The sequence below is a fragment of the Fringilla coelebs genome, assembly GCF_963513975.1.
Source record: "Fringilla coelebs genome assembly, chromosome: 8".
NCBI classification, from domain to species: domain Eukaryota; kingdom Metazoa; phylum Chordata; class Aves; order Passeriformes; family Fringillidae; genus Fringilla; species Fringilla coelebs.
The window spans coordinates 21,279,969-21,292,416 of NC_140066.1; the positions used below are offsets into that span (position 1 = coordinate 21,279,969).

General features: G+C 54.0%; 1 protein-coding gene across 2 annotated transcripts; it reads right to left on the bottom strand.

Annotated features, from left to right (window-relative positions):
- Nucleotides 1-2,273: 2,273 nt before the first annotated feature.
- Nucleotides 2,274-7,580, bottom strand: HHEX (hematopoietically expressed homeobox). Of its 2 annotated transcripts, XM_084209932.1 has the most exons (4): nt 7,097-7,580; nt 5,322-5,500; nt 5,051-5,101; nt 2,274-3,479 (listed from the first exon to the last, which is right to left on the bottom strand). In XM_084209932.1, exons 1-4 carry the CDS (start codon nt 7,473-7,475, stop codon nt 3,249-3,251), a joined length of 840 nt encoding a protein of 279 aa, XP_084066058.1. In that variant the 5' UTR covers nt 7,476-7,580; the 3' UTR covers nt 2,274-3,248. The 2 variants fall into 2 exon arrangements, with proteins under 2 accessions (XP_084066058.1, XP_084066059.1); XM_084209933.1 differs by lacking the exon at nt 5,051-5,101.
- Between the last annotated feature and the right edge of the window lie 4,868 nt (nt 7,581-12,448).

Sequence of the window (12,448 nt, forward strand, 5' to 3'; positions counted from 1 at the left end):
AACCTAATGACTAAAAATATAAGTACCTGACCCGGAGGATTAATCACACACTGTCAAGCTGAAATTGGTGCAATTCTTCCAATCATTAACGTTTTGCTTACAAAAATGTGCTTTTCTGTTTGTTTTTCTGCTAAATGATAACCATTTTCAAGTTGAATCGGCTGATAAAAAAGTCGAAAACAAGACGGGAGTTGTGCTGGAAAGGTCATACGTGCCAGTTCGGCATGGAATAGCCAACGGGCAAACAAACAGGACAGAGCACGGTGGCACGGAAGGGGCTCGAAGGTTTTCCCGAACGGTGTAAAGTGCTTTGGCTGTTTTTCTCCTGCCAAAGAGAAGAAACTGCCCGCGAAGAGACACTCGTCCGCCCCACCGTGGTCATCCCCACGTCGGTCTCCCCCGCGTGGAAACGAGCTGGGGAAATTAGGGACAGCTGCTGGGGGATTACTTCCTGAGCGGCAGCTCGGTCGGCCCCGCCAGTGTGTTTTACCTCCCTAAGCCCCCTCCCGGGTGGACGGGTGAGCAAGGACATATCGACTGCCCAGCCTGGGTTACAGCGCTGTTTGTCACTTGTCGCGACACCCTGGAAATCCACATCCCCGGCCAGGCGGCTGCAGACGGCGCACCTGCGCTCCTCACCTGCAGGGAGCCGCCAAATCCCCGCCACGGCGGGGAAAGTGCCTGCACTGGCGAGCCCGGCTTCCCCGGACCCCATTACATCTCCCGGGACGCGACCCCGCGCAGTTCCTCGGGCAGAGCCCCCGCCCCCCCCATCGCACCGGGCCCGGCTGGCTCCCGGTTTGTCCCGGCCGGGGAACGCCGGCATCAGCCCTCGTGGAAATGGGGCTTGCCCGGCGTCCACTCCCACGGCCCGCTGCCGGCCGTCCACCCGTCACGGCCGCCCTGTTCCACGCGTGTCCCCATCTCCACGCGAAAGCACAGCCATAACGCTAAGTCGCGTTGAAGAGGTGACGCCAGTTTCGTGTACCTTGATATCGGTCGGGACAGATAAACAGATAAAGAAAAACAGACGCGGACGGCGTCTTCCCGAGCGTTCCCTGCTCTGCTCCAGCCCTCACAACCTCACCACCCTGCCTGCCCCCGCAGCTCCCGGGACTCACGGTGGGCTGTCCCCGTCGGGATCCGCGTTGAGGCCCGGGACGGCAACCCGAGCGAGGGAAAGCCGAGGGATGGAGAAGGGATCTCCTCCTAAGCGCAGCCCCGCTGTGAGCTGCCTGCGCCCTCAGCGATTCCTCGCGTGGCGCTCACCGCGCTGGGGCTCGATCCCGGCGCAAAGACGGAGAGGAGCCCCAGAGACGCCCCGGAGCTCCTTTTGTCAGGGGGGTGTTAAACCAGGGGCCGGTGCCCGCGTCCCCGGGGCCGCCGTGCGAGCGGCGGGCACTCGGCCCGGCCGCAGCCCCGACCGGAGCAGCTCGGGGCGAGAGCCTGTGCACGGCGGGCACGGGCAGGGGGCACGGAACCTTCCGATCACCTCGTCTTTTCGGGCCCCGTTCATGAGCGCGGTTTTTGGACAAACCAAAGTTAAAGCCACTTATTCAGAAAACTCAGCTTATGTTTCTGAAAGAATTAACTCACTTAGAAGCAACAGCTTATCGGCTCTAAGGGCCATCCTTCCTTGCCAGTCACAGTAGTAACTTGCTGCTATCTAAAAGCATTTCTTGGCACTAAAAGCCTCTGTGACACTTGGTGTAAATCCATATCCACGCAGGTTCCCACCCAGGATGCTCGCTCCCGGGAGCAATTCTCGTAGCCCGGGTTCTGTGCTCCTTCCCCGAGTCGACGTAGTCATTTCGGAGAAAGGCCGATGAATAACCACTGTTGACTCAGGTGGGTCAGCGTCTGCCCCGGCTGGGGTCGATGCCCGGCCCCGAGCAAACCCTGCCGGCCCCGCTCCTCCTCCAGCCCGCACCCCTCTCCGGCCCCCCAAGGTCAGGGCGACTCGGGGGTAAACACCCACGCTTCCAGCCTGGGCTTGCCAGCCAGGTTTTCCTCCTCCCGCCACAGAGCCCGTTCCCGTGTGGGCACAGCCACGGGCAAAACCGAAACGCAGGGTGGGAGGCTGAAACACAGCAAACAAATACAGCAGAGAGCCCACACGAGACTCCTGCAACCGAGGGTGCCCGGAAAGCTGTGGGGCAGCTGATGGCTGGCACAGCACTGAGGGAAAGGCCGCTTACAACACACCTGGCAGAGGAGAGGTTTGGGTTTTCTCCTGCCAGTAACTGGACAGCCAGAGTGGTGAGTGTTGCAGAGTTTAGGTTTATTTCACAGATTTGTCCATCAAAAATTAAATACCAGGTTTTGCCTTTTTTTTAAACACTGAACAAATATGTACAAAATATGAACAATGTGAGGTATAAAACCACAAGACTTTTAAAGAAAACTAGTATGTACAGAAGCAGATACGTGTACAATAGGCATTATCTTCCCACGGCTGTGTGCCTCATTTATGCCCGGCAGCTGATGCCAGTTTCTGTCCTCCAGCAGGGCCCTATCACTCCCTGCGTTTTCCTTTCAAATATGAAATCCATAAAAAACAGTGCTAGAGGTTTTAAAGGAGAAAAATATTTTTTTTCTGCAAATGGAGCTATCCAATTAGTGAGGCAAAATTCTCAAAAATCTGAGAAGACACATTTAATCTCACACAAGAAAGAAAAAGAATCTGTCTGACAACTCTACCTGACAGAAGGATGTCTCAGTAGAGAGCACATAAAAGGGTGTGAGTATAAGGCACTTCTCGGGATGGTCAAATCCTTCCCTATTTCACAGAACATGTTTCTCTGCTTACAAAGGGCGTTTAAATTAATCTATTTAAAGTACGTTTGTTTACACATATAAAAGGCTTAGTCCTGCAATCCATACTCACTTCCACACTAGTCAGAGTTTTGCCTGATCACCGACAGCAGCTATTCAGACCCTCTCCACCACCATGAGTAAGGACAGGGAGCAGGATAATATTCAAGTTAGAACATTGATTATTGTACAAACATATCTTACAAATAATTAAATACAAACCATGGTCCTTTAACCAAATTAGAGATGCCAAAACTGAACTGTTTGCAGAAAATACATCTTTCTTTCTCTGCTTGTTATAAAATTAAGTCTATTTGGTGATGCTTTTTTCTTTCAATGTAACGGTGAAAGTTTTCTCCTGTAGCACAAAATTCTTTCAAACCAGCCCCTGGTAAAGTGCAAGCCGAGTTAGGTCCGCTCTTTGCATGGGACTGTTAGTGGGCAGCAGTGTAATAGCCTTTATCACCTTCAATGTCCACTTCTTGATCAGAGTCATCAGAGACATCTGACTCCAGGTCCTCCTGTGAGGCTGGTGAGGGGGTGTACTGTGAGCCATCCAGAGAGACCTCCTTACCCTTCTGCTCGGGGCTCTGGCAGCTCTCCGGCCTTTGGTCACTGTGACTGTCAGCACCTTCTACTTCTTTTTTGGTGGCCTGTGGGTTCTCCTGAAATGAAACAAGCCTGCTTGGTACAGAACCAGAGACAGGAGGCCCGGGAATTCCAGCTGTGCTGTGTGGGAAAACCACCTTGCAGAAAAAGGCAGGTGTCCTGCTGCCTCCCTGGGCCTCCTGCCTATAAACCTGCCCGAGTGGGAGAGGGCCAGGCGAGGGCTCTGATCGCACTCGCTCACAGCCACAGGGGCTGCTGCCGTGAATAGGGCTCCTTGGCGATGGTTATCGCAGCCACTTCAAAAGAGTCAGGAGCTGCTGGAGCCCAGGAACCTCTGAACTTTTGTCTTTAGCAAAGCAAATGTTTATTATGAGTCTACAAACACCGACACACAGCTTCCTCCTGCCCTGATCTTTCTTTAATTACACCCGACAGCAAGAGGAGGGAGGTTGAATCCATCAGTGCTCCAAAAGCAAATGGAAAAAAATTACTAATTAAGCTAAAACTCAACATTAAAACACTCACCACTAAAACCAAACCAAACCCTTTTTGTGAAGGCAAGAGTAGCCCTGTGCTGGCACCTGTCTGGAGAGCCCAGTCCCCTAAGGGGGCATGAAATGCTAAGCGAAAGAAAAAGCAGGCAGAGACACGTACCCATGATATAACCGTGCGGGCTTGGAGAAATGGATGTGACTGAATGAAAAGGAGGAAATGACATAAAATGGCCGAGATCCCAAGTGAGCTCTCTGGACACTGTGGCATGGGTTGGGCCCTAGGCAGCCTCTTGCCAGAATAATAGGACTTTATTAAAAAAATCAACTGAAGATTTAGTTAAACTCAGGTGAAGGTCACAGAACAGATTAATCTAGAGCATCTTACCGTGATTAGTTTACTTTTCTTTTTACTTTCATATTTTACTGGCAAATTTGCCAGTAAAACGTGTGCATCCATGTCACGCTTGCTGAAGCCAGACTCAAGCCAAAATGTTGGAATTTTTCAAAAATATTTCAGCCAAGGGACCTCAGTTTTGCTGAGTCCCCATGTGCCATAAAAACCCCTAAATAATTATCTGCTTGAGCATGATTTCTAAGGGAAGGGAAACTGCTTTAACTTCTTAGGCTCATGCATTGTAACTGCTTGTGAAAGGAAGGTAAAAACTACTCAATTTTCCACGTGGCTCCTCAAAACAAACAAGGCGTTTGTACCTGCTTTCTCCCAATGTTAGCAAAATACATCAACTTGTGTTCATTAAGAGAGGGTATTTTAAAACACCAGTTAATATTCTCCAAAAAAACTGCCTGAGTAATTTACTGACAATTACTTATCTTCTCCACGTTAATTGGCTAAACAACATATGGGTTTACAAAACAATTACCGTGGAGTTTTAATAGGTGGTGTGTGAAAGACGGGCATAATTGATATAGGAACTGCATTAGAAGCTTTTAACGTTAGTGCTGCCTGAATGAGCCCTCATGGATTCCAGCATGACTATTTGTCTTTTTAATCAAGGTGAAGAGGTTAAACAGCCTTTCAGATGACTTCTGCATACAACCTGTAATAGGCGAGCACGGTGTAAGATAAGACAATTAAAATGCTTATTTCTATAGAAACAGAAACATCTACGTACCTGCTTTAGACGCCTCCATTTGGCTCTGCGATTCTGAAACCAGGTTTTGACCTGAGCAACGACAATGAGAAAAAGTGCGGGGTAATCTTGGAGCCAGTTAGCGCCCAGAGCCTTACCCAAGCCATAAGCAAAAAGCAAGAACCTGCCAAAAAACCCCTTCCCCGCCGACCCTGAGCCGGCCTGGGAGCGATGCACCGACAGCAGCTGCACGGAGGGGCCTGGATCGAACGGGAAAGGGGTGCGGTTCCCCGGGGCGGGGGCACGGCCTCACCTGCCTCTCGCTGAGCTGCAGCATCTTGGCCAGACGCTTCCTCTCCGGCGGGGAGAGGTATTTCTGTGTCTCGAACTTCTTCTCCAGCTCGATGGTCTGGTCGTTGGAGAAGCGGACCTGCCCCCCCTTCCTCTTGTGCAGCGGCCGCTGGATGAAGGGGCTCCACAGCAGCGGCTTCCCTACAAACAGAGGCACAGCGCCGAGGGTCACTGGCCGGCCGCGGACACGCGTGACTGGGGAGCCCCTGCCAAGGCCTGGTAGCGCGCCGGGTCCAGGGCTCGCTAATTTCCTTCGCCTGATTTTATTTCTCTCAGTTCCTACTCTGATCTTTCCCCTCTCTGATTTTTTCCCCTCCGCCAAACGGAGAGACCAGTTGAAGTCACTTTACGGGCTTTGGCAACATTTCCGTCAATGTGTTTCCTGTTGGTCTATCTCGCAAAGAAAGAGACCAAAAAAAAAAAAAAAAAAGACCTTTGCTTCCTTCTACTCTTTCACTGCGATGCCCCAAAGAAACCGAACCGTCTCCCTTTCTCTGAGCCAGTGCCCGGGTCCCTGAGTAGAGCGGGGACATCGCGGGGCCGGGCAGGGGTGATGCACCAACAGGAGGGCACTAGGAAGAAGAGCCCGCATGTCCCCCACCCTCGGCTGGGGGTTTGCCCGCCAGAGGCCGCGGGGTGCCCGACAGGCTCACCCGGAGCCGGGTGAGGGGCGAGGCGGTGCAGGCAGCGACACGCCGGGGAACCAGCCCCGCTGCGGAGCCGCAGCCGCGTCCCGAGGCAGGAGGCTCCGGCCAGTGTTACTGAGTCACGCTGTTTGTCTTTCTGCCTGCACCCTTTGCAATTTGCTGCATTGTTTTTCGAGATTTTGCTTGCGTCAGGCTTTAGTAATTCTGGTGCAAAACAGACTCAAAAAATAGGAAGCAACTGGTTATTTTAGCTGTCATAAAGTCACATCCCACACAGAGGAAATGAACAATATCAGAAAAACGGATCCCGGCTATCAGAAGTCGAGTGTTTCCTGAATTTGTCTGTATTGAGGATGTCGATAAAGTAATCAGCAATGTGCACGACTCCCGGGGAAAAGCCTGCTTCAGGCGGCCAGGAAAACACTTAACAGCTTCTGAAACCAGATTTACTCCTATCGAGAGCTCAAGGTTTCCTGTATGAACGGAAAGGGTCAGCCTCTTTCACTGCACAAATGTGGTGAGTCAGGTCCAGTTTTGCAATCACTAAGAACAAGTGCTGCAGCCCGGGCACGGGGCTCAGCCCCCGCAGAGGGGTCGCTTCCCGGCCAAAGGCGCGAAGCAGCCACCAGGGCCCCCGGCCCGGCACGGCCCGGCCCGAGCCGACCCGCAGAGGAACCTCGGGGGCCCCAGCGAGCGGAGCCGGCCTCCCGACTGTTTTTCAAGTCATCCGCAGGAAAGACTGAGATCTGCCATGCGATCTCCAAGCACAATTAAAACTCCCCACCAAAACCACACGCGACATTACTAAGGACACTCTCAGAGTCACTTGGTTTGAAGGAAAACAAATCTGAGTCACGGCGGCCGCGCACTGTGGTCTCGCTGACAGACCCGGAGGACGGCACGTCTCTAATTTACTGTAAATCAGATGGGGGCCGGAGGGAGCCGGGGGAACACAGAGAAGCGGCGGGGCGGGCGGGAAAGGGGACCGCTTTCGGGCACTTCCCATGTACCCCGGCCCCGACGGCGGGATGGGGACGGGACGAGATGTGCGCTGGAGCCGGGGAGGGCGGAGGGGAGGCGCATGGCTTACCCAGGGGGTCCTGCCGGATCAGGGCGTGCGCGTAGTCGCCGACGGCGCGGGGAAAGGAGTAGAGGGGCCCGGCGTAGGCGCCGGTGCCATAGGTGGCGGCGAGGTGGTGGGAGAAGGCCGGGTGGACGGGGGTCGGCTCGTAGATGGGGGTCCGGTACGGGGACACCAGGCTGGTGAAGGAGGAGTTCGGCGACGGCAGCGTCGGCGGCGGCGGGGCGGGCATGGAGTGGGGGGCCGGGGCGGCGGCGGGGCCGCGGCCCAGGATGTCCTCGATGTAGAAGGGCGTGGGGTGCGCGGGCTGGAGCAGCGGCGTGGGCGCGTACAGCGGGACGCCGACGCCCAGGGCCGCCGGCGCCGCGCCCGGCGGCTGGTACTGCATGGCGCGGTCGCCGCCCGCGCACCCCCGCGCCCCCGACCGCCCCTGCGGAAAGCCGGCCCTGACCGCGGCGGCTGGGTGCTGGCACCGCCGCCGCGGGTTTCTCTGGGCTCGGGTTACCCTTCGATAGGTTTCTATTGGCGCGGGGCGGAGCCCGCGTGGTCTCTGTCCCCTTCCTGCCACGGCGCCGTCTGGCCAATGAGCCCGGCCAGAGAAGGGGGAAACCACCCCCCGCCGGCAAACACTCCCCCGCCTCCTGGAGCGAGCTCCCCGCGGCGCCAATCAACCACCGCCGCAGCCCGGGGGAACCCGGGCCAGCGGGGCGCGATCCGTCGCCCGCCGGGCCCCGACGGCACAGAGGCCCCGGCGCCTCCCGCAGCGGTTTTCGCTTTTCTGCCGGCGCACGGCGCAGCGTCAGCCGGTGCTCGGGCTTCCCCGTGGGGCTGCCGCTGACCCCTGCAGCGTGGCCCTAGCGCGGACCGAGGCCGGAGGCACGAAGCGGACGGGCACCCCCCACCCGGCCCGGGGACCTCTCTCTTGGAAAAGTCCGCGCTGGCGCTTCGCCTGACTGCGTGTACCGAGAACGAGTGGGGGGAGTGCGTGGCGGCGGGGCAGCACAGGCTCCTGCCCCGTGCCCGGGACAGGGCCGAGAGCCTGGCGTGGCGAAGCAGGAAGTGGCTCCGCGCTGCTCGCGTCCCGCCTGCCTCCGACGGCCGGCACCGGGCGGCAGACTGGGGGCGATGGGGCGGCCGGGGGCCGCGCGGGGCTGGGGACCAGTGCCCGACAGCCCGGGCTAGAAAAGCGGCATGACGGCCCGAGCAGCGCCACCTGGGCTCCATCGATTAGATTTTTAAGATCCCGCCGGGTAATTCCCCCTGCCCCGCAGCCCCCAGCGGGACACACGCCCTCCGCCCGGGCGTCGCCGACTCCGCTCCGCAGGGTCGCCCCTCGCCAGCACCGCTGTCGGCCAGACTTGGGGGAGGGCCGGTGGAAGGAATGAGGAAGGGGCAGCGACCCTCGCTCTGCCCGCGCCCCTCAAGCACCCGGGGCCTGGCCTCGACGGCAGCGGCTGGCGCGGCCGCTCCTTCTCCCGCTCCGTGCGAGCGGAGGCGACAGGTGCACCCTGCGTGTCCGCGGACCCCGCCGTGTCCCGTCTCCCTCACACGACCCCGTGCTGACAGCGAGCACGGAAAGCTGTTAAGGAATAGCAGGTGCTGGTATAACTCTGCTTTTTTTTTTTTTTTCTTTTCTTTTCTTAAAAAAAAAAAAAGGTCTGCAGTTCAAACCCACGAAGATCTTAATAACGGGCTCAGAGCAAGACGAAAGGGTGTTGGTGAAATGAAAAACAAAAATATATTTTTTAATAATACAGAGAGGTTAGGTTTTCTTTTTCTTTACATTGTTAACAAATGCCAAAACTCACCTTTAAAGCGTGGTCTTGTGTCTTGTAAATATCAGGTACACGTAAAGCGAGCTGACAGTTTTGATTATTTTTTCTCTGTGTTCAGTCTCCCGGGCATTGCTCTTTCCAAGGGGCTTAGTTAATGTTTTCATCTGGAAGTGTTGGATTTGCAGCTTGATTTACTTAATAAATGTACAGTAACCGATGACCCGTTGCCCTCTGGAATAACGACGTGCATGATATGAGGCAGCAGAATGGAGGGCCCCCACAATATTTTACAAGCTGTCGATTCAAAATCTTGAGAACAAGTTTATGCGAAAAGAAAAAAAAATGTTTTGCTATATTATTGGAAAACAAATAAATAGAGGAAGAGATTATTCTTTTCTGACTTTTATACAAGCAATAGGCCTTGTTAAAAGGAAGTTTTAATGACACAGTTATTACATTCCACTACCACTGCATAATCCCTAACAAGAAAAATGAAGCACTTAATTTTGCAGTTCTACAGAACCGCCCCTTTCAAATTCAATTGTTAGACCTCAACCTTCCTATTTCCACGGGTTGGAGACTATTAAATCCGCATTCATGAAATGTCACATTTATTGAACTACATAATTTTTTAATATCACTAGTGCACGTTTTATAGTTGATTTTATTGTTTTTATGGCCATTCGGGGCTCTAAAACCCGGATTTTTTCAATGTTGTCCTTATAATTTTTTTCACACAGTCAGAACTAATAAAATAGAACAGTTGTGACTTTTTAATGCAAGGGGTCTCGGAGTTTCAATATTTTCACTCTGCTGGATACTAAAACCAATAAAAATACATGAGATTTTAATTATTTTCTGGATTAAATAAAACCTTTTCCTTTTCGCTTGGAACATACATTTTGTTTGTAGTTTCTGTCGTGTGGGAGACAATGCAACATCAGACAAAATACTTTATTACCAATATTGTTGCAATGAATACAGTTTTGACCGGATTTTACAGTCTAACGGGCATTTAAAGAAAGGTGCTGTAGATCGGGGCAACCAAGACAGTGCTTGAGTATTTTTATTATTTCTTCTCCAGGTTCCCTCTGGAAAGCTCTCCAATTTATCTGGAAAACCCTGAGCGGGATGGGGTGAGAAGTGTGGGGGGATGGAGAGAGAAGTCTTGGGAGAGACAGAAAATATACGCCTTTCTCGATTGAAAGAGGAATGCTTTCACATTAATTTTCTTGGTATGCACTTGAAACGCCACCAAGTTTTCCTGCTAATCTGGGGATTTCTGGAGGGCGGCGGAGCGGGATGCGTGCATCCCCGCACTGGCACGGTCTCAGCCCGGAGGAATCGGCTGGAGAACTCATTATTTTGTGTAATAACTTCGGGGCCCTGTCTTCCCCTTCACTTTCCGTGAAATCACCCGCCTTCGAGGAGTCCTGAGCTCAAGGAAAAAATAATAATAAAAATCAAGGCCCCCACTTGCTGCAGGCGGCGCCGCTGCCAGCCCCGACGGTGGAGCCGGGCGGGACCCGAGCTCCGCCGCTGCCGCCCGGGCGCGCTCCTCGCGGGGCGGACGGAAAGAGCGGCTCTGGCCGGAGGAAGCCGGCCAGAATGTGCCGCTCCTTGTGTCCCCTCAGGTCGTCGGGGGCTGGCGGGGAGGGGTCGGACAGGCTCCCCGGGGGAAGCAGCGAGGTGCCGGCTGCCACCGACCGCCCCACGAGTGATGTTGCCGCGCTGGCCTCGCGGGACGGAGCACCCGGGGCTGAGCCGCGAGCCCGGCCCAGCCTCGCCCATCGGCTGCATTGAGCCGATTGCCCTTCCCTTCCAGCCCTGGTTCTGCGTGGAGCCCCGGGCAGCTTTCCCCACGGCCGGCGCTCCACAGGTGCCTCGATGGGGGGAAGCCTTTGCCGGAGGAAGCGGCACCCGCGGGCTCCGGTGGGGCTCTGGAGCCTCCCGCCGGCCGCCGCCGCCCCCGTCCCGGTGCTGCGGGGAGCCGACAGCCCAGCGGCGGCGGAGCCCGGTCCCGCTCGGCGGCCCGGCTGCGGGTGGTCGGATCTCCCTCTGCCCCAGCCCCGGGGCGGGGCCGCAGCACCGCTTTAATTTAGCGTTTATGTGTCACCGTGTTCGTGAGCGGCTTTTACGGGGCGGTGGTAACGCGAAACACCTGGACGGCGGCACCGCGGGCGCGCACGGCGGGCGGCGGGCGCTGGGCTGCGCTTGCCGGTCCTCCGGCCGCTGCGTTAAAATAAAATAGGAATAATTTTTAAAATCAAAACCATGGTCCCCCCCAGCGTCAGAAAATCAGGAAATGAAAGCTTCCAAAACCAGCGACGCACGCCTGGCGGTATTTCCACCGCACCCGTGATTATCTGTGATAAACGCCTCGATAAACAGAATATTCCCGATAGCTGGGGTGGTTATATCGGGCAATACATAAACCGGTCAGCAATTTATAGGTGAGTGTGTCTGGAATCACAGAACGCTTTCCTTTGCCTCACAGATTGTTGTCACTAACATGTACCTAGCCGGTTTCTGCTCTCCAAACTAGGACTTTCACCCACAATCGCACCCTCTGTGACGCTACAGGCTTCGACAGAGTTACACCAAAGATGGATCATTCCTAGCTGCAATAACTGTGTTTGGCTGTACAGAATTAGTGAGCAAATCACCAAAACTCCATCTTTTTAACAGCTAGAGCAGGCTACCGGCAGGGTCATTTCCTAATGCTACAGGGTACTTTCCAAGAGGATCCAGCCCACAGCCATTCCACCCCTTCCCATTATTGAAAATATCTCGAGACTTTTCCAAGAGAGGTGAGGCCACAGCCTTGAACACCTTCCAGGGAGGAAATAGGAGGGAGTTCACCTCTCTGATTTTCCTAGCATCATGGAAGCCAGACTGCTCCAGACAGAGGCACAGCACATTGCAGGGTGATGTCAGTAGGTGCTGCCTCCTTCCAGATAACTCATCTGTTAGATATTCACTTCTTACAACTTCCTCCTCACCATCGTGATTTGATTTAATAAATGAGTTACAACTGTAATAAACATTAAGGCAAGTTAGTCTTAAAGGCATTCATTAGATATAGCAGAACAAGACAAATCTTGGTCTAAAAAAGAGTGGAAGACATATAAGCTATTTTTCTAGGCAGAGCTAGCAGGAGCTTATTGGTTTTTGTTCTACATCACTATGATTTCGCCAAATTTAAATCATCCAAGTGAAAAAAAATCTGTTCTGAGGGAATCTCCATCATGCTGAGTACATTTAAGGTTTCAGCAAAATGAGTTCAGCTGTTTCTGAGCATTGGGTTAGAGGAAAGCAAATTTTTTTTCCCCCCTGGCATTTAGACATGTTTGCTTTGCCCTGACAACCTGCAGAGCCCCATCTTCCAGAGATGAAAGCAACTGGCAAAATCGGCCAGGGGTTGTCTCTTCAGCTCCTCCTTTGCTCTTTTACTTGGGATTGTGGTTTAGAGTAGGGCAAAATAAAGATCCTAAATCTCTGCAGAGAGACATAGGCACCTCAGGAATGTTTAAGCAATTCATTAATATTAAATGGATATTTGTGGGTATGAGAGATGTGCTGCCAC

What these genes read in the sequence shown, in the direction of transcription:
- HHEX (XM_084209932.1), bottom strand. Translation starts at nt 7,475, where the DNA reads ATGCAGTACCAGCCGCCGGGCGCGGCGCCGGCGGCCCTGGGCGTCGGC. An exon ending in TGCAGCTCAGCGAGAGGCAG is followed by an intron (nt 5,102 to 5,321) that starts GTGAGGCCGTGC and finishes GTCGTTGCTCAG; the next exon opens with GTCAAAACCTGGTTTCAGAA. An exon ending in AATGGAGGCGTCTAAAGCAG is followed by an intron (nt 3,480 to 5,050) that starts GTACGTAGATGT and finishes GTTTCATTTCAG; the next exon opens with GAGAACCCACAGGCCACCAA.